The 27,191-nt window shown below is 37.2% G+C and overlaps 2 protein-coding genes across 4 annotated transcripts in view; one reads left to right on the top strand and one right to left on the bottom strand.

The window, feature by feature from the left end:
• ERMP1 (endoplasmic reticulum metallopeptidase 1) overlaps positions 1-16,766 on the top strand; it is a 50,273-nt gene extending 33,507 nt beyond the window's left edge. The window contains exons 14-15 of the mRNA XM_079927119.1: positions 16,102-16,265; positions 16,392-16,766. Coding sequence (XP_079783245.1) covers positions 16,102-16,265; positions 16,392-16,556 — 329 coding nt within the window. The 3' untranslated portion in view covers positions 16,557-16,766. The remainder of the gene's footprint in view (positions 1-16,101; positions 16,266-16,391) is intronic.
• Positions 16,767-16,909: 143 nt separating this feature from the next.
• RIC1 (RIC1 homolog, RAB6A GEF complex partner 1) overlaps positions 16,910-27,191 on the bottom strand; it is a 139,615-nt gene continuing 129,333 nt past the window's right edge. For all 3 annotated transcript variants that reach the window (XM_079927118.1, XM_079927117.1, XM_079927116.1), the window contains exons 24-26: positions 26,113-26,290; positions 25,770-25,958; positions 16,910-24,930 (exon numbers count right to left, since the gene is read on the bottom strand). In XM_079927118.1, the coding sequence (XP_079783244.1) occupies positions 24,642-24,930; positions 25,770-25,958; positions 26,113-26,290 (656 nt within the window). In that variant the 3' untranslated portion in view covers positions 16,910-24,641. The remainder of the gene's footprint in view (positions 24,931-25,769; positions 25,959-26,112; positions 26,291-27,191) is intronic.

Here is a 27,191-nt window from a genome sequence, read left to right on the forward strand (position 1 = left end):
GGTTTTGACAGATGCATATTGTCATGTATCTACCATTACAGTATCATACAGAGTAGATTCACTGCCCTGAAATCCCCTGTCTCCACTTATTCACCCCTCTCTCCTCCCTCCCTCTGGCAAGCACTGATCTTTATACTGTCTCCATTGTTTTGCCTTTTCCAGAATACCATATAGCTGGAATTACACTTTGTAGCTTTTTCGGATTGGCTTCTTTTGTTTAGTAATTTCCACTTAAGGTGCCTTTATGTCTTTTAGTGGCGTGATAGCTCATTTCTTTTTATTGCTGTGAATGTACCACAGTTTGTTTATCTTCTGATCTACTGAGGAACATCTTGGTTGCTTCCAGTTTTTGGCAGTTATGAATAAAGCTTCTGTACACATCTGTGTGCAGCCTTTTGTGTAGAATAGGTTTTCAACTCATTTGGATAAATATCTAGGAGTGCAATTGCTGGACTGTATAGTAAGCATATATTTACCTTCGTAAGAAACTGCCGAAGTGTCTTCCAAAGGCAGTATGAATTCCCACCAGCAATGAATGTGAGTTCCTGTTGCTCTACATTCTCACCAGCATTTGGTGCTGTCAGCCTTTTGGATTTTAGCCATTCTTCTTTTTTTTAAAATTTTAAAATTTTATTTATTTTTCTATACAGCAGGTTCTTATTAGTCATCCATTTTATATACATCAGTGTATACATGTCAGTCCCAATCTCCCAATTCATCACACCCCCACCCCCTTGCGGCTTTCCCCCCTTGGTGTCCATACATTAATTCTCTACATCTGTGTCTCAATTTCTGCCCTGCAAACCGGTTCATCTGTACCATTTTTCTAGGTTCCACATATATGCGTTAATATACGATATTTGTTTCTCTTTCTGACTTACTTCACTCTGTATGACAGTCTCTAGATCCATCCACGTCTCTACAAATAACCCAATTTCGTTCCTTTTTATGGCTGAGTAATACTCCATGGTATATATGTTCCACATCTTCTTTATCCATTCGTCTGTCCATGGCCATTTAGGTTGCTTCCATGACCTGGCTATTGTAAATAGTGCTGAAATGAACATTGGGGTGCATGTGTCTTTTTGAATTATGGTTTTATTTGGATATATGCCCAGTAGTGGGATTGCTGGGTCATATGGTAAATCTATTTTTAGTTTTTTAAGGAACCTCCATACTGTTCTCCATAGTGGCTGTATCAAGTTTACATTCCCACCACCAACAGTGCAAGAGGGTTCCTTTTCTCTACACCCTCTCCAGCATTTATTGTTTGTAGATTTTCTGATGATGCCCATTCTAACTGGTGTGAGGTGATACCTCATTGTAGTTTTGATTTGCATGTCTCTAATAATTAGTGATGTTGAGCAGCTTTTCATGTGCTTCTTGGCCATCTGTATGTCTTCTTTGGAGAAATGTCTATTTAGGTCATTTGCCCATTTTTGGATTGGGTTGTTTGTTTTTTTACTATTGAGCTGCATGAGCTGTTTATATATGTTGGAGATTAATCCTTTGTATGTTGATTCGTTTGCAAATATTTTCTCCTATTCTGAGGGTTGTCTTTTCCTCTTGTTTGTAGTTTCCTTCGCTTTGCAAAAGCTTTGAAGTTTCATTAGGTCCCATTTGTTTATTTTTGTTTTTATTTCCATTACTCTAGGAGGTGGATCAAAAAAGATCTTGCTGTGATTTATGTCAAAGAGTGTTCTTCCTACGTTTTCCTCTAAGAGTTTTATAGTGTGTCTGGTCTCACATTTAGGTCTCTAATCCATTTTGGGTTTATTTTTGTGTATGGTGTTAGGAAGTGTTCTAATTTCATTCTTTTACATGTAGCTGTCCAGTTTTCCCAGCACCACTTGTTGAAGAGACTGTTTTTTCTCCACTGTGTATCCTTGCCTCCTTTGTCATAGAGTAGTTGACCATAGGTGCGTGGGTTTATCTCTGGGCTTTCTATGCTGTTCCATTGATCTGTATTTCTGTTTTTGTGCCAGTACCATATTGTCTTCATTACTGTAGCTTTGTAGTATAGTCTGAAGTCACGGAGTCTGATTCCTCCAGCTCCGTTTTATTCCCTCAAGACTGCTTTGGTTTCTCGGGGTCTTTTGTGTCTCCATACAAATTTTAAGATTATTTGTTCTAGTTCTGTAAAAAATGCCATTGGTAATTTGATGGAGGTTGCATTGAATCTAAAAATTACTTTGGGTCGTATAGTCATTTTCATAATATTGATTCTTCCAATCCAAGAACATGGTATATCTCTCCATCTGTTGGTATCATCTTTAATTTCTTTCATCTGTGTCTTATAGTTTTCTGCACACAGGTCTTTTGTCTCCCTACATAGGTTTATGCCTAGGTATTATATTCTTTTTGTTGCAATGGTAAATGGGAGTGTTTCCTTAATTTCTCTTTCAGATTTTTCATCATTAGTACATAGGAATGCCAGAGATTTCTGTGCATTAATTTTGTATCCTGCAGTTTTACCAAATTCATTGATTAGCTCTAGCAGTTTTCTGGTGGCATCTTTAGGATTCTCTATGTATGTATCATGTCATCTGCAAACAATGACAGTTTTACTTCTTTTCCAATTTGTATTCCTTTTATTTATTTTTCTTCTCTAATTGTTGTGGCTAGGACTTCCAAAACTATGTTGAATAATAGTTGTGAGAGTGGACATCCTTGTCTTCTTCCTGTTCAGTTTTTCACCATTGAGAATGATGTTTGTTGTGGGTTTGTCATATATGGCCTTTATATTGAGGTAGGTTCTATCTTTGCCCACTTTCTGGAGAGTTTTTATCATAAATGGGTGTTGAATTTTGTCAAAAGCTTTATCTGCATCTATTGAGATGATCATATGGTTTTTCTTCTTCAGTTTGTTAATACGGTGTATCACATTGACTGATTTGCATATACTGAAGAATCCTTGCATCCCTGGGATAAATCCCACTTGATCATGGTGTATGATCCTTTTAATGTGTTGTTGATTCTGTTTGCTAGTATTTTGTTGAGGATTTTTGCATTTATATTCATCAGTGATTTTGGTCTGTAATTATCTTTTTTTGTAGTATCTTTGTCTGATTTTGGCATCAGGGTGATGGTGACCTCATAGAATGAGTTTGGGAGTGTTCCTTTCTCTGCAATTTTTTGGAAGAGTTTGAGAAGGATGGGTGTTAGCTCTTCTCTCAATTTTTGATAGAATTCACCTGTGAAGCCATCTGGTCCTGGACTTTTGTTTGTTGGAAGATTTTTAATCACAGTTTCAATTTCATTACTTGTGACTGATCTGTTCATATTTTCCATTTCTTCCTGGTTCAGTCTTGGAAGGTTATACCTTTCCAAGAATTTGTCCATTTCTTCCAGGTTGTCCATTTTATTGGCATAGAGTTGCTTGTAGTGGTCTCTTAGGATGCTTTGTATTTCTGCGGTGTCTGATGTAACTTCTCCTTTTTCATTTCTAATTTTATTGATTTGAGTCGTCTCCCTCTTTTTCTTGATGAGTCTGGCTAATGGTTTATCAATTTTGTTTATCTTCTCAAAGAACCAGCTTTTATTTCTATTGATCTTTGCTACTGTTTTGTTTCTATTTCATTTATTTCTGCTCTGATCTTTATGATTTCTTTCCTTCTACAAACTTTGGGTTTTGTTTGTTCTTCTTTCTCTAGTTCCTTTGGGTATAAGGTTACATTGTTTATTTGAGATTTTTGTTGTTTCTTGAGGTAGGCTTGTATTGCTATAAACTTCCCTCTTAGAACTGCTTTTGCTGCATCCCATAGGTTTTGGATCATTGTGTTTTCATTGTCATTTGTCTCTAAGTATTTTTCAATTTCCTCTTTGATTTCTTCAGTGATATCTTGGTTATTTAATAACATATTGTTTAGCCTCCATGTGTTTGTGGTTTTTACATGTTTTTCCCTGTAATTGATTTCTAATCTCATAGCATTGTTGTCAGAAAAGATGCTTGAAATGATTTCAATTTCCTTAAATTTACTTAGGCTTGATTTGGCACCCAAGATGTGATCTATCCTGGAGAATATTCTGTGCGCACTGTAGAAGAAAGTGTGATCTGCTGCTTTTGGATGGAATGTCCTATAAATATCAATTAAATCTTTCTGGTCTGTTCTGTCATTTAAAGCTTGTGCTTCCTTATTAATTTTCTGTTTGGATGATCTGTCCATTGGTGTAAGTGAGGTGTTAAAAGTCCCCTACTATTATTGTGTTACTGTTGATTTCCTGTTTTAGAGCTGTTAGCAGTTGCCTTATGTATTGAGGTGCTCCTATGTTGGGTGCATAGATATTTATAATTGTTATATCTTCTTCTTGGATTGTTCCCTTGATCATTTTGTAGTGTCCTTCCTTGCCTCTTATAACATTATTTTAAAGTCTGTTTTATCTGATATGAGTATTGCTACTCCAGCTTTCTTTTGATTTCCATTTGCATGGAATATCTTTTTCCATCCCCTCACTTTCAGTCTGTATATGTCCCTAGGTCTGAAGTAGGTCTCTTGTAGACAGCATCTATATGGGTCTTGTTTTTGTATCCATTCAGCAAGCCTGTGTCTTTTGGTTGGAGCATTTAATCCATTCATGTTTAAGGTAATTATCGATATGTATGTTCTTATTACCATTTTCTTAATTGTTTTGGGTTTGTTTTTGTAGGTCCTTTTCTTCCCTTGTGTTTCCCACTTAGATAAGTTCCTTTAACATTTGTTGTAGACCTGGTTAGGTGGTGCTGAATTCTCTTAGCTTTTGGTTGTCTGTAAAGCTTTTGATTTCTCCATCAAATCTGAATGAGATCCTTGCTAGGTAGAGTAATCTTGATTGTAGGTTCTCTCCTTTCATCACTTTAAATATGTCATGCCACTCCCTTCTGGCTTGTAGAGCTTCTGCTGAGAAATCAGGTGTTAACATTATGGGAGTTCCCTTGTATGTTATTTGTTGTTTTTCCCTTGCTGCTTTCAATAATTTTCTTTGTCTTTAATTTTTGCCAGTTTGATTACTATGTGTCTCGGCATGTTTCTCCTTGGGTTTATCCTGTATGGGACTCTCTGCACTTCGCGGACTTGGGTGGCTATTTCCTTTCCCGTGTTAGGGAAGTTTTCAACTATAATCTCTTCAGATATTTTCTCGGGTCATTTCTCTCTGTTCTCCTTCTGGGACCCCTATAATGCGAATATTGTTGTGTTTAATGTTGTCCCAGAGGTTTCTTAGGCTGTCTTCATTTATTTTCATTCTTTATTCTGTTCCACAGCAGTGAATTCCACCATTCTGTCTTCCAGGTCACTTATCCGTTCTTCTCAGTTATTCTGCCATTGATTCCTTCTAGTGTAGTTTTCATTTCAGTTATTGTATTGTTCATCTCTGTTTGTTTGTTCTTTAATTCTTCTAGATCTTTGTTAAACATTTCTTGCATCTTCTCGGTCTTTGCCTCCATTCTTTTTCTGAGGTCCTGGATCATCTTCACTATCATTATTCTGAATTCTTTTTCTGGAAGTTTGCCTATCTCCACTTCATTTAGTTGTTTTTCTGGGGTTTTATCTTGTTCCTTCATCTGGTATGTAGTCCTCTGCCTTTTCATCTTGTGTATCTTTCTGTGAATGTGGTTTTTGTTCCATAGGCTGCAGAATTGTAGTTCTTCTTGCTTCTGCTGTCTGCCCTCTGGTGGATGAAGCTGTCTAAGAGGCTTGTGCAAGTTTCCTGATGGGAGGGACTGGTGGTGGGCAGAGCTGACTGTTGCTGTGGTGGGCAGAGCTCAGTAAAACTTTAATCCGTTGACTGCTGATGGGTGGGGCTGGGTTCCCTCCCTGTTGGTTGTTTGGCCTGAGGTGACCCAACACTGGAGCCTACCTGGGCTCTTTGGTGGGGCTAATGGTGGACTCTCGGAGGGCTCACACAAAGGAGTACTTCCCAGAACTTCCGCTGCCAGTGTCCTTGTGCTCACAGTGAGACACAGCCACTCCCCGCCTCTGCAGGAGACCCTCCAACACTATCAGGTAGGTCTGGTTCAGTCTCCCGTGGGGGTCACTGCTCCTTCCCCTGGGTCTCGATGCGTATACTGCTTTGTGTGTGCCCTCCAAGAGTGGAGTCTCTGTTTCCCCCAGTCCTGTCGAAGTCCTGCAGTCAAATCTCGCTAGCCTTCAAAGTCTGATTCTCTAGGAATTCCTCCTCCTGTTGCCGGACCCCCAAGTTGGGAAGCCTGACGTGGGACTCAGAACCTTCACTCCAGTGGGTGGACTTCTGTGGTATAATTGTTCTCCAGTTTGTGAGTCACCCACCCAGCAGTTATGGGATTTGATTTTATTGTGATTGTGCCCCTCCTACCGTCTCACTGTGGCTTCTCCTTTGTCTTTGGATGTGGGGTGTCCTTTTTGGTGAGTTCCAGTGTCCTCCTGTCGATGACTGTTCAGCAGTTAGCCGTGACCCTGGTGCTCTCACAAGAGGGAGTGAGAACATGTCCTTCTACTCCGCCATCTTGAACCAATCTTGGATTTTAGCCATTCTTATATTTACGTAGTGGTATCTTATTAGTTTTTCAATTTGCAATTCCCTCATGACATATGATGTTGAGCAACTTTTCATGCTTATTTGCCATCTGTATAACTTCTTTGGTAAGGTGTCTATTTGGATCTTTTTGTCTGTTTATTAATTTTGTTTTCTTATTGTTGAGATTTAAGAGATTTTTGTATATATGGGTATAAGTCCTTTATCATGTAAGTGTTTTGCAAATATTTTCTCCCAGTTTGGCTTGTATTTTCATATCTGAACAGTGTTTTTCATAGAGCATTAAGTGTTTTAATTTATTGAAGTCCAACTTAATCACTTTTGTTTTATGGAACGTGCTTTTGGTGGTGTGTCTAAAAATCATTGCCAAACCCAGGGTGTCTAGATTTTCTCTGATGTTACCTTCTAGAAGTTTTAAAATTCTGCCTTTTACACTTAGGTGTGTGATATATTTTGAATTAATTTTTGTGAGAGGTATAAGTTCTGTGTCTAGATTCATGTTTTTGCATGTGGATTTCCAGTTGTTCCAGTACCATTTGTTGAAGACTATCCTGTCTCCACTGAGTTGCCTTTCTTTGTCAAAGATCAGTTGACTGTATTTGCGTGGGGCTATTTCTGGACTCTATATTTTGTTCTACTCATCTATTTCTCTATTCTTTTCCCATTACTGCGCTGTCTTCATCTCTTTAGCTTTATAGTATTTCTTGAAGTTGGGTATATCAGTCTTCCAACTTTCTCTTCAGTATACTGATTATTGCTTGTCTTTTGTCTTTCTATATATCAGTTTGTCAATACCCACAAAATAACTTTTTGGGATTTTGATTGGAATTGCATTGAACCTGTGGATCAAGTTTGGGAAAATGACATCTATTGACTCTTCCTATCCATGACATGGAATGCCTCTCCATTTATTTGTATCTTATTTGATTTTTTTTTTGGTAGTTTCACAGTTTTGCTCACATAGATCTTGTACATACTTTGTGAGATTTATACCTAAGTATGTCGTTTTTGAGGTGCTAATGTAAATAGTATTGTTCATTGCTGGTATATAGGAAAGCAACTAACTTTTGTATGTTAATCTTGTATCCTGCAACCTTGCTATAATTGTTTATTAGTTCCAGGCTTTTTTTGGTTGATTCTTCTGGATTTTCTACATAGATGATCATGTCCTTTGCAAACAAAGACAGTTTTATTTCTTCCTTCCCAATCTTTATACTTTTTATTTCCTTTTCTTATCTCATGGCAATTAGCTAGGACTTCCAGTATGGTTTTAAAAATGAGTGGTAAGAGGGATAATCCTTGCCTTGTTCCTGATCTTAATGGGAAAGCTTTCTTACCAACTGAGTATAATGTTAGCTGTAGGTTTTCTGTAGATGTTCGTCAGATCAGGCTGAGGCAGTTCCCATCTATTTTTAGTTTGCTAAGAGTTTTATTCTGAATGAATGTTGGATTATGTCAAATACTTTTCTTTTGATATGATCATGTGGTTTTTCTTCTTTAGCATGTTGATGTCATGCATTACATTACTTGATTTTCAAATGTTGAACCAATCTCACATACCTGGAATAAATTCTACTTGGTCATAGTGTATAATTCTTCTTATATGTTGTTGGATTTGATTTTCTAATATTATGTTGAGGATTTTTACGTCTGTGTTCATGAAGGAGTCCTAATCTTTTTTAAATTTTTTTTGTTTTGTTTTTATTTTTTAAATTTTATTTATTTTTGGCTGTGTTGGCTCTTCATTTCTGTGCGAGGGCTTTCTCTAATTGCGGCAAGTGGGGGCCACTCCTCATCGTGGTGCGCGGGCCTCTCACTATCGCGGCCTCTCCCATTGCGGAGCACAGGCTCCAGACGCGCAGGCTCAGTAATTGTGACTCACGGGGCTAGTTGCTCCGCGGCATGTGGGATCTTCCCAGACCAGGGCTCGAACCTGTGTCCTCTGCATTGGCAGGCGGATTCTTAACCACCACGCCACCAGGGAAGCCCGAGTCCTAATCTTTAAGTTTTCCTGTAATGTCTTTGTGTGGTTTTGGTGTTAGAGTAATGCTGGCCTCACAGAATTAGTTAGAAAGTGTTCCTTCTGCTTCTGTCTTCTGGAGGAGATTGTAGAGAGTTGGTATAATTTCTTCCTTAAATGTTTGGTAGCATGCACTAGCGAACCCATCTGGGCCTGGTTCTTTCTGTTTTGGAAAGTCATTAATTATTGATTCAATTTTGTTTAATAAATAAAGGACTATTTCAGATTGTCTGTTTCTTCTTGTGTGTATATTGGCAAATTGTGTCTTTGAAAGAATTGGTCTGTTTCATCTGGGTTATCAAATTTCGGGGCCTACAGTGTTCATAATATTCTTTTATTATCCTTTTACTGCACGTGGGATCTGTAGTGATGTCACCTCTTTCATTTCTGAGATTAGTAATCTGTGTCTTCTCTCTTTTTTTCTTAGCTTGGCTAGAGGTTTATCAATTTTATTGATCTTTTCAAAGAACCAGTTTTTGGTTCTATTGATTTCCTCTCTTGACTTCCTATTTCAATTTCATTAATTTCTGCCCTATTTTTAAGTATTTCTTTTTTCCTGCTTAGTTTGGATTTAAATACTCTTCTTTTTCTAGCTTATTAAAGTGGAGGCTTAGATTATTGACTTTAGATCATCTTTTTTAATGTATGCATTCAATGCTACGTTTTCCCCCCTAAGCTCTATTTTGGCTGCATCTCACAAATTTACAATTTTAGTTCAATTTATTTAAAAATTTCTCTTGAGGCTTCTTTGACTCATTTGTTATTTAGAAGTATGTTCTTTAATCTTCAAATATTTTGGATTTTCCAGCTGGTTTTCAATATTTATTTCTACAATTTCATTGTGGTCTGAGAGCATACTTTATATGATTTCTATTCTAAATTTGTTGAGGTATGTTTTATGGTGCAGGATATGGTCTCTCTTGGTGAATGTTCCATGTGAGCTTGAAAAGAATGCGTATTCTGGTGTTGGATGAAGTTCTATGAATGTTTTTGATGGTGGTGTTTTAGTTCAGCTATATATCCTCACTGATTTTCTGCCTGCTGGATTTGTCAGTTACTGTAAAAGGTTGTTGAAGTCTCCAACTATAATGGTGAATTTGTCTTTTTCTCTTTCCATTTTGTCAGTTTCTGCCTCACCTATTTTGGTCTGCTTTTTAGGCACATAGCAGTTATACTTGTTTGATTAAACTGATATATTAGCATTTTGATTATACTTGTTAAAAATTATTTTAAGTGGTTTAGAGCTTTCAATAAGTTCACTTTCAAGTAACACTGTACTGCTTCATGGGTAGTACAGATGCTTTATAATGTAATATTCCCAATTCTTCCCTCCCTGGGATTCTGTAAAGTTGACCTTTGAAGCAATGGGTAAGTCAGACATTTTTTTTTTTCTCTTTCTCTTTCACTTCTTCAACTTTATAATATGTTGCCATGTGAGCTTTTTTCCCCTCAGATTTATTATCGTGACCAGCAACTTGAGAGCTTATAGTGTTTCTAAAAACAAACTGAGGCAGATAATAATTTTTAAGGAGCCTTACTGAAAAACTTTTAGTGTCAGATATTAGTTGTCAGGTAGATCCAAAACAGCATTTGGCCTGGCATTAGTAGACAGTGTGACTTTATTTACCTTTCTTGGTATATTTACTATGTTTAAAACTAGTAGTTAGCTCCTTGAGCTACTCAACTGGTGTTCTGGCTTCTAAGTCTTGTCTCTCATATTATTTTTCAAAAATACATTTGATCACGTCACTTCCCTACTTAAAGAACTTTTAACGATTTCCTGTTGCCGCAGAATACATCCAAATTCTTTGGCAAAGCATGTCTGGTCTTCGGGAGTTTGGCCCAGGTACCCATTTAAACTTTTTTCAGCACTTCCCTTGGTGCATTCCTTAGCTACATCCAACTGCTCCTTTCTGTCCAGTCAAACACACACTCACTCCTGGTGAGAGAGAGATTTTCTTGCTACTACCTCCCACCCAAACTCTGTGTTTCTCCCCTAGGCAAAATGCCAAGATTACTCTGACCTTTCTCTCCCATCTTCTCCAACAGACTAAGCAACTGCTACCCTTTTTCTTTCCTTTGTACATATCTTGATTGTAGCGCTGACCTCCTTGTATCATGATTATTTAGTCAAGGGAGGCAGACATGGTGGGTTCTTATCCTTCTATTCTTGGTGCCCAGTGAAATCACTGACACATAATGGGCACTCAAATGTGTTGAGTTAAATTAAATTAGTCAGCTTTTTTATTTTTAAGATGGTACACAGATATGTGAACAAACACCATACTAGATGTTTCCAGTGAAGGTATTTTGTGGATAGGATTGACATTTAATTTAGATCAGTAAATTCTGAGTACAGATTGTTCTCCATAATGTGGTGGGCTTCATCCAATCAGTTGAAGGCCTTAAAAAAAAAGACTCTCCTCCTCCAAGGAGGGGGGGTCTTGCCAGCACAGCCTAGGAATTCAAATTCGGCTCGTCCCTGAGTCTCCAGCCTGCCAGCCCCTACTGCAGATTTTGGATTTGCCAGCCTCTACAATTACATGAGCCAGTTCTATAATTCTCTTTCTCTTTCTCTACACATCCTATTCTGTTTCTCTAGAGAACCCTAATACAGGAAGTTCATTTTTAAAAGTTCCTGCTACTGTTCACTCTGTACTTTAATTACTGAGTTTAAAAAAAAAGGTTGAGGTACTTCCCTGGTGGTGCAGTGGTTAAGAATCCACCTGCCAGTGCAGGGGACATGGGTTTGAGCCCTGGTCCAGGAAGAGCCCACATGCTGCGGAGCATCTAAGCCTGTGAGCCACAAGTACTGAGCCGTGTGCCACAACTACTGAAGCCCGCACACCTAGAGCCCATGCTCTGCAACGAGAAGCCACCACAATGAGAAGCCCACACATTGCAAAGAATAGCCCCTGCTCACCACAACTAGAGAAAGCCCATGCTCAACAACAAAGACCTGATGCAGCCAAAAATAAATTGAAAAAAAAAAAAAGTTGATAGAAAGTTGCCCAGGATTTTATGAGTGAAAGGTATCTTCATACGTAACTTTCCCCCTTGTTTATTTTTATTCATTCATATATATATGTACATGCATATATATATGTATATTTTTAAGGCCTAATTTACATACATTGACACATCCAGATCTTGTACAGTTCCTTTAGTTTTGATAAAAACATACATATACCCATGTAACCACTATCAAAACACAAATCATTTCCATCACCCCAGAAAGTTCCCTTACACTAAAGTCTCCCTGCCCTGGAGAAGCAACTTTCTGATTCCTACATTGACAGATTCGATTTGCCTGCTCATTCTTGAACTTCATATACACGGAATCATCCAGTATGTAATATTCTGTGTCTGGTCATTAAGCATAATGTGTTTGAGATTGAGCTGTGTTGTTTTTGAGTATCAGTATTTTGTTCCTATTCATTGCTGAGTAGTATTCAGTGCATGACTATACCACAGCTTATCATTCTCTTGTTGACGGACACCTGGGCAGTTTCCAGTTTGGGGCTAATATGAATAAAGCTATTATGAACATTCTTGTACAAAGCTTTTTGGGAATATGTCTTCCACTTCTCTTCTTGGATAAATATCTAGGAGTGGAATTGTTTGGTTCATAGGACAGACTTACGTTTAACTTTTTTAAATTGTTTTTTTCAGTTTTTCACTCCCACCAGTAGTATACGAGAGTTCCAGTTACTCCACATTCTCACCAGAATTTACTGTTTTTTTTCATTTTATCATTTCTTGTGGGTGTTTAGTAGTAGTACCTCTTGCATTCCTCTGATAATTAAGATGTGGAACACTTTTATAAGTGTTTACTGGCCATTCACCTGTTTTCTCATGTCTTTTTCCCTTTTAAAAACTGAGCTTGTTGTCTTATAGGACATACATTCATACATTCTAGATAAAATCCTTTATCAGATAACTGGTGTTATCAAGATTTCTTGCCCATTCATTTTCTTAATGATGTCTTCTGATGTGAAGAAGTTTTAAATTTTTATGAAGTCCATTTTATCAGGTTTTTCTTTCAGGATTAATGCTTTATGTATCTTCCAAAAAAAGCTTGCCTACCCAGAGATCATGAATTTAGACTTTTCCTTTTAGAAACTTTATAGCCTTAAGCTTTTACATTTAGGCCTAGGATGCACCTTGAGTTAATTTCTGTATATGGTGTGAGGTAGAGGTCAAGGTCCTTTTTCCTTTGTTCTAGCATCATCTGTTGAAAGACTTTGCTCACAGAATTGCTTTGGTGCCGTTGTCAAAAATTATTTGACTGTGTATGGTACTGGCACAAAAACAGAAATATAGATGAATGGTACAGGATAGAAAGCCCAGAGATAAACCCATGCACATATGGGCACCTAATTTATGACAAAGGAGGCAAGAGCATACAATGGAGAAAAGACAGCCTCTTCAATAAGTGGTGCTGGGAAAACTGGACAGCTACATGCAAAAGAATGAAATTAGATCACTCCCTAACACCATACACAAAATTATTTGACTGTATATACCTCAGCTTTGCCCACTTTTTACTGAAATTTCTCTTCTACAAGTAGTTTGTTTGGTTTTTGTATTTTCATTCAGTTTAACACAGCAGGGACTTGAAAATCTTGTAAGTGAGGGAAGCTGGAGGACACAAGATGGTAGTAGTGAAATAATATTTGGTAGTTAACCAGTGGGATGAAGCACTTATGGGAAGGAAGTGCCTTAGCTGACACTTCTGAAGGTGAATACTTCCGTTTTCTAGGCTTTAAAATTTTAATTAGAAATAAATTTATTTTGCACTAATTGGTTTTCTTGTTCATGCCAGTAATTTTTTATTTTATTTAAATGCCAGCCTATAAAAAGGAAGCACAGAAAAATTCAAACCTTTCTCTATCCTTTATGCACCATTTGGAGAATTCCAATAAAATTCAGGTTCCTGGCAGGCAGGTTGTACACCTACTGCCCTGTGTTTTGTGATTACAAATGACAAGAAATCATTTTGTAAAAAAATTATTTTTTGACGGTACGTGTGCAGGTCTGTTTGTGCATCAGTTACCACACTTTTAATTACAGAAGCTTTATAATTTAATGATTGGGAGAGTTAAGATCCTTTGTAGTTTTTGTTTTTTAGTATCTTCCTTGCCATTTTTTGCATGCTTATTTTTCCATAATTTTAGTATTTAGAATTTTAGTATCATCTAATATAAAACATATTGCTAATTGGTATTTAGGGGAGTATCATAATAAATTTATAAATTAAGGAGACCCTGACATACAATGTTGAATCACCCTATCCTGAACCTGGAAATGTCTTTGCATTTGTTCGATCAGTTCTACTTTCATGTCTTTCAGGAGTGCTATAAAGGTTTTGTTGCTACTATCATTATGTCCTCAAACTGGCTATATTTTTTATGTATGAAGGCAGTTGACGTCTGTATGTCAATTTTGTATCTTGCTACCTTTCTGAATCTTGTTTTAGTTAACCACTGATACTAGGGTTCTCCAGGTATACCAGGAATTGCCAACATTTAAAGGGCCAGATAGTAAATATTTTAGGCTTTGCCATATGTTTCCATGATAGATTCTTGTTTGTTAACCACTCTTTAAAAACGTAAAAACCATGCTTAGCCTGAGAGCCATACAAATACAGACCTCAGGTGTATAGTTTGTTTACTACTGCATATCATCTGCAGATAATTTTTCTTTACCAACTCTTATGCCTCTAATTGATTTCTGTCTAAATAGCTAATATTTCTAGCATAGGATAGAACTGTTGTGGAGATGGTGAGCATCCTTGCCTTGTTCTTGATATTAGAACCAAGGTCTCTAGTGTTTTCCTATTATATAAGATATTGACGTTAGGACTAAGGTATATATTTTTTAATCATGTTAAACAAGCATTCATCACTTGTCATTCCTTGAATTTTTTTTAGGGAATGTATTTTAGATTTTAATTTTGTGAAAAGCTTTTTTAGCATCTACAAAACTGATGATGGGATTTTTCTTCCTTGGGTCTTTTAAGTAAATGGTGTATCTTACCAGGTCACACATAGGCTATTATTTTCTTAATGTGATATTGGATTTGTTTGCAAATATATTATTTAGAAATTCCACATCAGTGTTCATGAGTGATATTGGTTTGTGTTGTTTGGGGTTTTTTTTTGGGGGGGTGGGTTGGTACTGTCCTTATCAGATTTAGGTATACATCATAAATGTATTGAATGTTACACATCATAAAAACAGTTGGTTTTCATTTTCTTGCAACAGTTTATGGTGCATTAGAACTATTTTGTTGAAAAGTTGGCTTGAATTCCTTTCTAAACTCACCTGGGCCTGGTGCTTTTCCTTAGGGTAGTTTCTTAATAATTTTTCTAGGGAAATTGGTTTGCTTTAGCTTTATTATCTGTTTATTATCTCTGCTCTAGCTTTATTATCTCTTATCAGTTTTGATAATCTGTATTTTCCTAGCAGAATAGCCATTTCATGTGGGTTTTCAAACTTACAGAGGGCGGCAGAGTGGTTATGTGTGATTTTTTAAACAACTTCTGCTTATTTTTCTTATTTCTCTTTGTGTATATACTTGTTTTCTCTGCTCCACTCTCCTTTCCCTCCGTCTCTTTTCCAATCAGGTTACTTAGTGGTTGTCTTGTTAATTTAAAAAAATAACAGATTTTTGATTATTAGGTCTGTTTCTTCTATTCTCTATTTCATTGATTTCTAGTTTTTCCTTTCTTGTCTTTTTAAAAACTCTGTCCACTTGCCTGAAATAACCTTCGTTTTTTACGCTTTCTGAATCTCTTTAAGTATGTTACAGTATGTGATTAGGTCTAGCTTTGTAAGCTAAGTTAAACTTTTTTTTCTTTTAGCAGCTGGGTTTAGGTCTTTTCACATTTATTTTTACTGTATAATACTTTTGGTCTCAAAAATATTTATAATTACGTGTGTTTTATCTGCTATATTCCTTTTTCTATGATGTGCTGTCTTGCTCTTGAAAAAGGTAGTTAGTTTCTGGCATATAATGTTTATATTTTTGTTTTGATTGCCTGTTATTTAACCTTTTACTATCTGTGTGTCAGTGTTTAATTGTAGTCTTTAACTCTATTAGCTTATACCACAGTTTATCTGCTTTGCCCTTTCCCTCTGTGTTTGTTACATGCAACATTTGCCCATTAGCCTTCCACCCTCACCTCAATATTTGTTTGTCTTAATAATGTATGTGGATATATTAAAATCCTGTCAGTTCTTTTGCTATAGTTTTTGCAGTTATCTCTTGGGTTAGATGAAGCTTATTCTCTAGATTTCTGAAGAAGGGCTCACGAGTGGTAAGGTTCTTCCATGTTTAAATGACCAGACCAAGATGTAAACCGAGGTTTTCTCATTATAAATTCTGTGCCTTTTCTGCTGCACCTCATTACTTACCTTTGTTGATACACACTGAACGTCCAACCTGGCACCTTTTTTAGGTTTGTACTGAGTGTCTTAAAAGTGATATAAAGCATTGAACTTTGTAGTCTGCTTTGGGTGGTGGGTTTCTTTTCTTGTTGCTTTTTCAAAGATTGTTTTAACTATTCTTCCTTCCTCTTATCGTACAGGACCAAGCCATATGTCATTCTACGTCCGAACCCACAAAGGGTCTACACTTTCTCAGTGGTCTCTTGGCAATGGCACCCCAGTCACGAGTAAAGGAGGGGACTACTTTGTATTTTATTCCCATGGACTCCAGGCCTCTGCATGGCAGTTCTGGATAGAAGTACAGGTGGGAACTTCCCAGTATTGCTGGTATTACTGATCAGGTTTCCAGGTGGTATTTGGCAAGAATCTTGGGATCAGTCAGTGTTCTTGCCTTCCTAGCACTAGAGAAGTAACTAATTTTCTCCTCCAGGTCTCGGAAGAACAGCCTGAAGGAGCGGTCACTGTGGCCATTGCTGCCCACTATCTTTCTGGGGAAGACAAGAGATCCTCCCAGCTGGATGCTCTGAAAGAGAAGTTCCCAGATTGGACATTTCCCTCTGCCTGGGTGTGCACCTACCATCTCTTTGTGTTTTAGTCTTGTGGATGAGCTCTAAGTACATGCCCACGGTTTCTCCTGGTGTTTCATGGATGTTTGTATGTAAGTCAATGAATTAATGAGCATATGTTCAAAGAGCTTTGTGGTCTAACACTCTTCAGGGCCCAGCACTGTCTGTAATGGTTATGCTGTGGGGTAGTGTGCATGGCCCTTCTGACACTTGAAAATACCAGTTTTCTGGCACTTAAGCACATGTGGGTACTGCCACTTACCTACATAGGTCATTTTGTATGACCTTAAGGACGAAAGCCAACAAACCACTTTAATAGTTGTCCCCTTAGGATCATGAAAGATGCAGAAGGTACTGTAAGTCCACTGTTAATGAGACAAATGACATTTCCAGTTAAAGCCCAAGAGCATTTTTTTTGTGTCATTGGATGGTAGGTTAAATATCATTCACAGGAGTAATGATTCCCCTTGAGGCCTAACTCTGTAGGTCATTAGAAGGTAACTGCGGTAAAGACTGAGGAAGCACCATTGGGCTTTTGAGGCCCCAGCCTGTGCCGAGAGCTCTGCTTCTGCATGCAGCCTTTAGTGTGCTTTGCATCTCTGAAGCCCCGGTCCTCTGATGTGGAAACCTGTGTGAGTTGGGGACTCCTGTCCTTCTGACAAGTGGTCACTGAGCTCCATCATTGTAATGTTTTTCTGAGGTTGCTTTTTCAATGCCTGTTTCCCTCTGAAACATATATTTTCCTCCTCTCCACACCTCACCATTGTGAGAAGAGTATTTGTCTAGTTACCTTTCCCTCTGAGTTGCACAGGCCCTTTTGGTTTAGAATATTGTTCGTGCAAGTATATGATGTTAACTTCCTTCTTCAGAGCACTAGTTGCCATGGTGGCTATTCTGGGGTGGGAGGAGAGTGGGGTCGGGAGTGGCTGGGCGTTTTATATTTATTCTCACTTTTTAGGAGTCTTCTGTTATCCAAGGTTAATCCTTTAGGGCATAATTTTATTGATGCACTGGGTCCTTATTTTTGTCTGTTTTCCAGCCAGTTGAACAGATGAGCCTCTCACTAACTTACTGTGTTCAGCAGAGCTGGCTTTCCTGAGACTTGAGGCTGTGGCTTGTACTGGAATGTCCTTCTGTAACTGTCCTTAGAGTTGTCGGTGTTCAGATCCTGCATGATGGCAGCTCTAGGACTTAGAGGTACTTTTCATGTTGAGGAAGATGGCTGTTGGCTTCCTGGCTCCAGCAGTGGAAGAGTTTGATTAGAGCAGTGGTAAATTCTGCTAGCTTTCTTTTCTCCATTAAAAATGTAAAAAGACAATTTTTGCATTTAGCAAGCCTAGGCCAAAAAAAAACATTTTAAAGAAAAGCCAGAGTAAAACAAAAAAAGTGGCACTCGGATCTGCCTGAACAGAAGGAGCATACATAGTAAGTGTGCGCTGTGGAAGAAAATACTTCTTGAAGCTGCTTGTGGGATGTATACAGTGTGCTTTCTGAATCATGTTCCTCATATACTGCCTGCCTCATTTGTGACTCCTTAAAAACTGACCGAGCCCACACAGACAGCAGGGTTGCAGCCAGAGCTGAATGGTAACATGCTGTCACATGCGTGGACACTGTAACCATTGCTTTTCCTGGACTTTGTAGGAACCATATAGAGTTGATCCTTGAACAACCTGGGGATATGGGGTGCTGACCACTGTGCAGTTGAAAATTTGCATATTACTTTACAGTCATACCTCTGTATCCAAGGTTCTACAGCCATGGATTCAACCAACCACGGATCATGTAGTACTGTAATACCCGTTTATAATCTGCATATAATTGGACCTGCACCGTTCAAACCCATGTTGTTCAAGGGTCAGCTGTATCACTAGTCTTGGGTGCTTCACATGTCAGGCAGTACACATAAGGTTTGCAGTGTTTATAGCTTTTATAGACTCATCAATTGTGGAGAAAAAAACATCTAAACAAATTTCAAAATACAGGCATATTTTCTGTTCCTGTGGTTAATATGAAATAGATTACAAATTTCAAAATACAGGCATATTTTCTGTTCCTGTGGTTAATATGAAATAGATTAATGGAAATTATTTATAGGAAAAAGAAAAGCAAAATCACAAGTGTTGAAGAAGGACATTACGTGAGAAACCAATAGTTCCCTGTTGTTACTCCATTTCAGTAATAATCATGGTTTTCTTTTTGCCTTTGAGTTATTTTCCTATGCGAACAATTCTCTCTTGTTTTGGTTTTCTTTGGCATTATAAAGCTCTGATTATCGTACAAATGCTCACTAGTCTCATGGCATGCTTAATATTCTGGGGGACTATTTTAATGCCAAAAGTGGTTAAGTAATTATATACAATATCATGGCTCCGTTAAGAACACCGTCAGATCAGCAATCTCTGAGATTAAAGAACTTGTTAGTTTCTTGAGTATCTGATTTGAATGACTCATTTCTAAAAGGGTCTTTTCAAAATCTAATGCATTTCCTACAGAATTTAAAATGTACAGTACTGCACATTCAGGGAAAGTGTGAAGGGTTGCGATTTTGAAGAAATCCTTAAAATTTACATTGTGTCTGACCTAAGATTGTTGCATGAAGTTTTTCTGTTTCCACACTTTAGCAGATGTAAATAAGCACTATAGAGTCCTAAAATGTCACCACTGAGGGAGCCACTACTTACGAAGCCAGACTGCTGACTCAGGAAGCTATAGAAAAAAATGATTATGTCTTTTTCTTTCAACTTGTTTGCTAAGATTAATTATTGCCTTACACTTTAACTGAAATAAACTTTTTAACATACAAGTTAGTATCTTTAACAGAGAAATGGATCTTTATTTTGTTTTCCTGTATCCCCCATATTTGAAGGGTATAGAGCCTTTTAAAAAGACCTAGATGGCTCATGTGGTATCATTGATATTTTAATGGGTCATGTGAGCAAAGAACTCAACATGGCTTCAACTGGAATCCATTTTACTGTGGAATGAAATTGTGCATCTGAATTTCACAGAAATCAATGGCCTATCAATCAATCATTTGGTAAATATTGAGCTACAGCATACTTAGCAGTTTTAGCATTGCCACTGGCAAAGAAAATCACTGAAGGGCTAATAAATGATATTCTTTCATTCTTTAAGTGATTGATTGATAGGGATAGGAGGGAGGGAAGAAAATATGGTCTTTCAGCCAGAGAGTAACCCACTGCACATTCCAATCTTCACACAAGGAAGGGTCACCACCAGTCCCCAAACAGTGTACCACTTGTGAGCTCCCAGAGCTCTGTGCAAGTTACTTCCCTTCCTAAGTGAATTCCCTCCGAATAACTTCTATTCTTAAATACACCTTGCCTTCTTTTAGGGCCAGTAAAGCCAAAATGCATCTATGCCTCTTTACCTATGTTTTTGTTCGAAAAAACATCTTGGGCATTTTTGAAGTGCATCAGTACTTTTTTTGATACCACTACTTCCTGATTTGATTGATTGGTAAAAAATACAATAAGCATGTTGATAATTTTTCTCCAAGTTTGGCCGTACACCATGACCAAATAGATGTATACCAGGAATGGAATGTTGGTTTAACACCTCAAAAAACCAATGTCACATACCAGGTTATTAGAATAAAGGACTACAGTATAATCTCAACAGATGCAAAACTCAACAGCTAAAACATCCTAATTTATGAAAGACTCAATACTTACTCCCTAACGTCAGAAGGACAAGCGTATCTACTATTGCCACTTGAATACTGTATTGGAGGCGCTGGCCAGGGCTTTAATCGCAGACGACATGATCTTCTATACAGAAAATCCTAAAGAGTCCACACAAAAAACTATATTGGGTCAGCCAAAAAGTTCCTTTGGATTTTTCCTTAAGATCGTACGAAAAACCTGAACAAACTTTTTGGCCAACCCAATAGTAAATGAATTCAGCAGTGCTGTAGGATCCAATTACAGCATAGTATTTTTATAAAGAACAATCTAAAGATAATTCTATTTGCAATAGCATCAAGAAGAATAAAATACTAATAAGCTTAACAAAAGTACCTATAAAACACTACTGAAAGAAACTGAAGACATGAATAACTGGAAAAACAACCCATGTTCATGGACTGGAAGGCATATTATCAAGACGGCAGTATTCTCCAAATTCATCTGAATACAATCCTTATCAAAATCCTAGCTGCCTTACGTGTGTGTGCGGGTGTGCACGGAAATTGACAAGCTGGCTGTAAAATTTCAAATGGAAATGCACAGGACCCAGAAGAGCTAAAATGGTCCTGAAAAAAACAAACTTATGACTTACTTACACATTCAAAATCTCCTACTAAATAGCAACAGTAATCAAGACAATCTGGTACCAGCATTAAGGAAAGACCCCAGAGATCAACGTAATACAACTGACAGTTTCAGAAATAAACCCATACATTTATAGTCAATTGATTTTCGACAATAGGAAAAAAATCTTTTCTGTGTATGGTGCTGGAACTGAACATTCACACACGAAAGAACAAAGTTATAGACCTCTTACTTCATACCATATATAAAAATTAACTCAATGGATCAAAGACCTAAATGCAGGTGCTAAAATATAAAACTCTCATTAGAAAACACAGGCATAAATCTTCATAACCTAGGATTTAGGCAATGGTTTCTTGGATATGACACCCAAAAGCTCAAGCAACCAAAGAAAAAGCTGGACTTCACCAAAATGAAAAACTTCTTTGCCTCAAAAGACAGTACCATGAAAGTGAAAAGCCCTCAGAATGAGAAAATATTTGCAAATCGTATCTCTGGTAAATCTAGTATCCAGAATATATAAAGACCTCTTGCAAACCAACAATAAAATAAACGACCCATTTGTGAAATGCGCAAAGGACGTGAATACATATTTTTCTCCTGAGATATGAAAAGACATTAGCCATCAGGGAAATGTAAATCTAAACCATAAGATACCACTTCATACATAACTTAGATGGCTATAACCAAAAATACAGACAATAACATGTGCTGATAGTAGAAACCAGAACCCTCCTCCACTGCTAGTGGAAATGTTAAAAAAAAAAAAAAAAAGGCACAGGCACTTGGTAATACAATTAGGCATTGCCTCAAAAAAATTAACCAGTTACATGACACAGCATTTCCACTGCTAGAGAGAACTGAAAACATATGTCCACACAGAAACTTGTACATCAATGTTCATTATTAATGGTCAAAAAGTGGAAACCACCCAAATGTCCCTCAACTGATGAATGGATAAACATGTAGTATATATATCCATAAAATGGATTATTCAGCCTTAAGAAGGAATAAACTACTAATATACAAAGTTGAAAACCTCATGCTAAGTGAAAGCCAGACAGAAAAAGCCACATATAAGTCCATTTAGATGAAATGTCCAGAACAGGCAAATTCAGAGACAGAAAGCAGATTTAGGAAAATAGGAAAAAGTCAAAATTCCACCTATTATTTTAGTCACACGTATTAGAGATGACTAGTTTCCTCTGGTATGTGTACTTTTATATCATTTTTTCATTATATTTTGAGTATTTTCCATGTCATCAATATGGACCGTCTGTTCCAATTGCCTATTTATTGCCAGGCATCTAGGATGCTGCCAACTCTTGATGCTCCTATTCTAAATAATTCTGCATACACATTTTAAATCTAAATTTCTAGTTATTTCATAAGGAAAATTCTAAGAGATAGAATTATATAATGAAAAGAATATTTTTATGACTTTCAATACATATACTTTTTGCTGTTAACTTGAGATGATGAATAAACAAAAGTTCACGTAATGGTTTTATTGCCCTTTACCAAGTAAAAAAATACACATTACAGAAGTAGCAGCAACTTTAATTACAAGCAAAGGTTGACTCTACCCCCAAATGACTTCTTGTTTTGGTATCAGCAAATAATTTAAACTTCAAATAGTTATATTGAATATTTAAATTCACTGGTTAAAATTATGGCTTAAACAGTCGATATGTGATCCAAACAAGGCAAAATTAAAATATGAATTAAAAAAATTAATGTAACACATTACCAAAGAGAAATTTTCTATAAAGTTGCCAATTTTTTTGCCTTGGGGCCACCTATATCTCTTAGTTGAAAAACAAGTAGTTTATACAAGAAAAGTTTCGTTCATGGCATTAACCACAGGAATACAGTTAACTTATTGGTGCCCTGCTTTTAAGAGTGCAGGATGAACCCAGCAGCACATTAGGATACCTGAAAAAGATCATAGCTGTTTACAATGGTAAGTCATTTTTATTGACTAAATACACCAAACACAAAAGTAATGCTAGTTCTTCTCCTAATGGACTAGGACAGGAGAAGAAATTCTTCAGTTTAGTTTCCTGCTGGGCTGCATGTACTCACATGGGAAACATTTTCTATCTTAAAATTCAGAGAAAGGTGGTTTAAAACAAAGGCTTAAATAAACATAGCACCAGAAGGACCAGGTACCAGTAATCACATATTCCACCCATTCAGGAGTTTTTGTATGTGAAATTATTGCACTTGTAATGTGAAAAGTAAGTGATAGTAAATTACCAAACTCAATAATTTAAAACCGTTTGATGAGTTATGAACAAAGCATTTTCGAAATGGTTTTGGGTTTCCCTTCAGAGGAAACCTGGCTAGGACAACTAAAGCTAGCCATTTACTTTAAAAAGCAAGGATAGAGGACCAAGTTTTATTTCTAAACTGTAATTGCACTATGAGAAGAGAGGCTGTTTTACATAGTGGTATGAATTTGGTCCACATCAAATACATTGTTATTATAAAAATAAGTTCATTTTTGTAAAAAATAACATTGCATTCCTTTGTTCAAATTGCACAGTACAAACAAGCTATCTAAATTAATACTGTTATAAGGTAATTGATGTACATACAGTGGATATGTGTTCAGTCTAAAGCAATTGAGTATGCAGTCATGTTTTCATAATGTATGAAAACTAAAGTTTGTTATTTCTAGAAATACATAAAATATTTAAAAAGTTACAATGAAGAATGCATTCTTTACATACTAATTTTTAGTAGCTGTGATAATACAGGATTCAGCAGTCTATTTACATAAAAGTCCATTTTTATTCCATTTATAAAAGCAATAAATAAGAAACTACATTAATTTGCACAAAACCTGTTTCATTTCATGATCAGTGTGACCATTTCTGTTACCTTATGACCAAGCCAATAAACCTGTCTTCCTCTATGAAGACTGCTTATATTTGGAAAGAAGAGCAAGCCCTGTCTTTGTTCCAAGAGTGAGTATCTATAGCCATGCAGAATCCAGCATAAAACCTTACAAATTATAGTACAAGCCCTAAAAATATGAACAGTGCCTTTGAGTATACTTACACAAGAGTACTCACAAAAAGATAACAATTCTTTGATACAAAATAGTTCAGTGGTATCTAATAGCATAATTGATAAAAACTCCTCAGACCTCAGCCCACGCTGACCTAGCAGGAACCAAGCTTGCTAAAAAGCAGGCACACTGACTCACAGGTTAAATAGCTTCCATCAATTCAGCACTGGGATTTAACAGGCTAGAAGAGGAGCATGTCTCCTTCACACAGGCACCTCTTATGCTAGGGCAGGCATCTATTCAGAGGCCCAGTTAGGGAGGCCAGTGCTCTTGATCCACGGGGGCATACAGGTAGCTCAAGTACTTGATGAGCTATAGCAAGCACCTTAGCATTTGTTTTTAAAAAGCAGTCTGAACACACGCTGAACCAGAAAACATAGGAAGCTGTAAGTAGTGAAAAGTGTTTTGCTCATCTGGGGCAAAACAATCCCTGTGGTTTAAGAGCTACCAACCTTTAAGAATAAAACCAAAATATTCTCGTGTACATCTGTACAATATTCTTTATTACTTCCACTGCAGCTTAAAAAATTTTTTTTATGAAAGATGATTTTTTTTGATATCACATTTTTATGGACTCAAAGAGATTTCTTAGAGGAGAAAGAGTTAGTTAAAATTTAGTAATACCTTACCAGAGTCTCAGAGCTGAGTTCTCTCCCTGGTTAAATCATCCAGCTAGGTCACAGTGTCCTCAGCTGCATGCTACTGCTAATTAATACTGCCCGTGGTGACGGCACCCAATGTTGTTAGGACACAGAACAGTCGTAAGTCCCATCCTGGAAAGGTTCCTCCTCCTCTGCTCGCATTGTGTCCTCCTCTTTCCGGCTGACCAGACTGCTACCTCCAACCTCGCCCTGGGGGATGCTCCCGTGGCTGGAGGAGCTCCTGTTCTCCTCTGCCCGGGGGGTTGTCTGTTCAGGAGTCTTACCCACAGTTACTGGCTGGAAGGCTTCAGGCTGGACCTGCTCTTCTGTTATCTCACTGAGCTTCTGCAGTTGTGGCTTAATGATGTTTAAAAATGGCTTATATCCAGGACTAAGTAGAAGAAAACGGAAATTAGCTCTCCTCTGCCACATTCAAAAGGCTCCATAGCATGTTATGGATGAATTCCTACTAAGCACTGATATAGTAAGGTCAATGAGATTGTGGGCGAGGGGAGGAGGCACAGAAGGGTCGGGAGGAAAGGCTTTTTAGGTGCCAAGGCCACCATTGAGGGAGCAGCACGTAATGTAAGTGTGAGCACAAAGAGCAAAGACTGATATTCTTTATCCAGTATTACGATTAAAAATCGTATTCTATAATCTAAGCACCGATAGGATTTTAGACTTGAAAAACAGGACCTTCAGAGAACATTTAACATGAATGAATCTACCAATTAAAGAAAACTAGACCCAAGTAAGGGAAATCCCAAATCCACACATAACTGGTGACAAAGGGGTAGAATCCCAGGCTCTTTTAACTTCATTCACCACTCTTAATTTGGGCTTGTTAGTAATTGCCATGGAATGTTAAATTCACACAGACCTTAAATTTTTATCTTCTCAAGCAGATGTTTTTAGGTTATTACCTTCTACTTGACAGAACTAAAAATCTCAAGTTCCACCCTAGATCTAAGATCATTTGTACTGCATCAGTCTTGAGTCAGTGACATGTATTCACTGACCAACACTATCTCAATGGATATTACTCATCTAAACTGGTATAAAATGGTAACTAAAGAAACTAGCCTTTAAAGTGAATATACAAAAGGAGTTTTTATCTCTAACAACCTAAAAAATCTCCAAATAAATGAACCAGAACTAAGCCTTAATGTGAAAGGACAGGATTCACCAAAGGACCGTGAAGATAACAAACCTAATGAAACTAGCACTTACCAATCTGTAGAGGCCCATCTGTCCACAGCATGCAGCCCTGTCTTTATGTTCTGTAACATCTCTCCATCTACCTCTGAAGATTGTATAATAACCAAAATCTGGTTGATTACTGAGGATTCTCTGAGAATCAGGCCTATAACAGCACACCAGTCCAGACATCCTGCCTCCATGAAGATGTGTAGCAAATACCTACATATATAAGCAGAAACACAAATGACTGATGCTAAAAATGATCTACAGATGTACATAAGGGCAGTCATTATCGGGAAAGTAGCCTCTGTACCCAATTTGCCCAGATTTCCTGAGTAGGCATTCTATGCTTTCAAAATGCTGAGAAACTCACCGAAGCTGAACCTGGGATTTGTGAGGTCCTTTACTTGCCAACTCCATAGAGATGTGCTCTAGGTCTGACTGAGTTAAACTGAGTGTGGAGAAATTTTCATCCACCATTGTCCAGTCTCCATCCACCATGGAGCTACTTTCAGTCAAGTCTGTGGCTGAACCAATACTGCATTCATCACCTGATGAAGAATTGCCAAAAGTTACAAACTAGCTTCATGTAGAAAATATGTTTTCCTTTCATTATAAATGTTAACTGTCTCTCAGATGTTGATTTCTCTTCAGAATTTTGAGACCAAAACATTAAATCCACTACTAAAACTCCCATGTTACATTAATAATAACAGATATAAAAAAAATTATTAGGAGGTAACCAGGCCTTATGTGCCTTCATACTACCTAAAAAGTAGTCTTGCCCACCTCTGAAAAAAAAAAAACCCTAGCAATAATTTGTCTTTTTTTTTTTGGGGGGGGGGCGGCGGTTGGGGGCATGCTTCGCGGCTTGTGGGATTTTAGTTCCCTGACCAGGGGTTAAACCTGGGCCCCCTTCGCAGTGAGAGTACAGAGTCCTAACCACTGGACCGCCAGGGAATTCTCGATCACGTTTTTAGATTCAATTACCAATTTACAATACAGAGGAAACTGTCTAAACCATGAAGATGCAATAACCTAAAATCCACATCATGAGAAAATCCACAGAATCAAGTTTATTCAATGAATAAACTGCAAGTGGAAAAAAAAGAGAAATGGGGAGGGGGAACAATCACTAAAAAGAAAATTAAAAAACATAATCACAGTGTGTGAATCTTATTTGGATCTTGATTCAAACCATAAAAAAATTATGACATTATAAAACAGTTGGAATTTGAATATTTACTGGATATTTGATGGTATTAAGGAATTACTATTAAATTTTTAAAGAGATGTTAATGGTGTAATTATCATTATCTTCAAGAAGAGTCTTCAGAAATATATACTGAAATGTTCACAGATAAAATATATCATGTCTCGGATTTAGTTCAATAATACAGGAAGGGGAAAGTGGATAAAACAAATTTGTTCCTGACTTGGTAATAACTGGAG

Source organism: Stenella coeruleoalba (genome assembly GCF_951394435.1).
Source record: "Stenella coeruleoalba genome assembly, chromosome: 7".
NCBI lineage: Eukaryota > Metazoa > Chordata > Mammalia > Artiodactyla > Delphinidae > Stenella > Stenella coeruleoalba.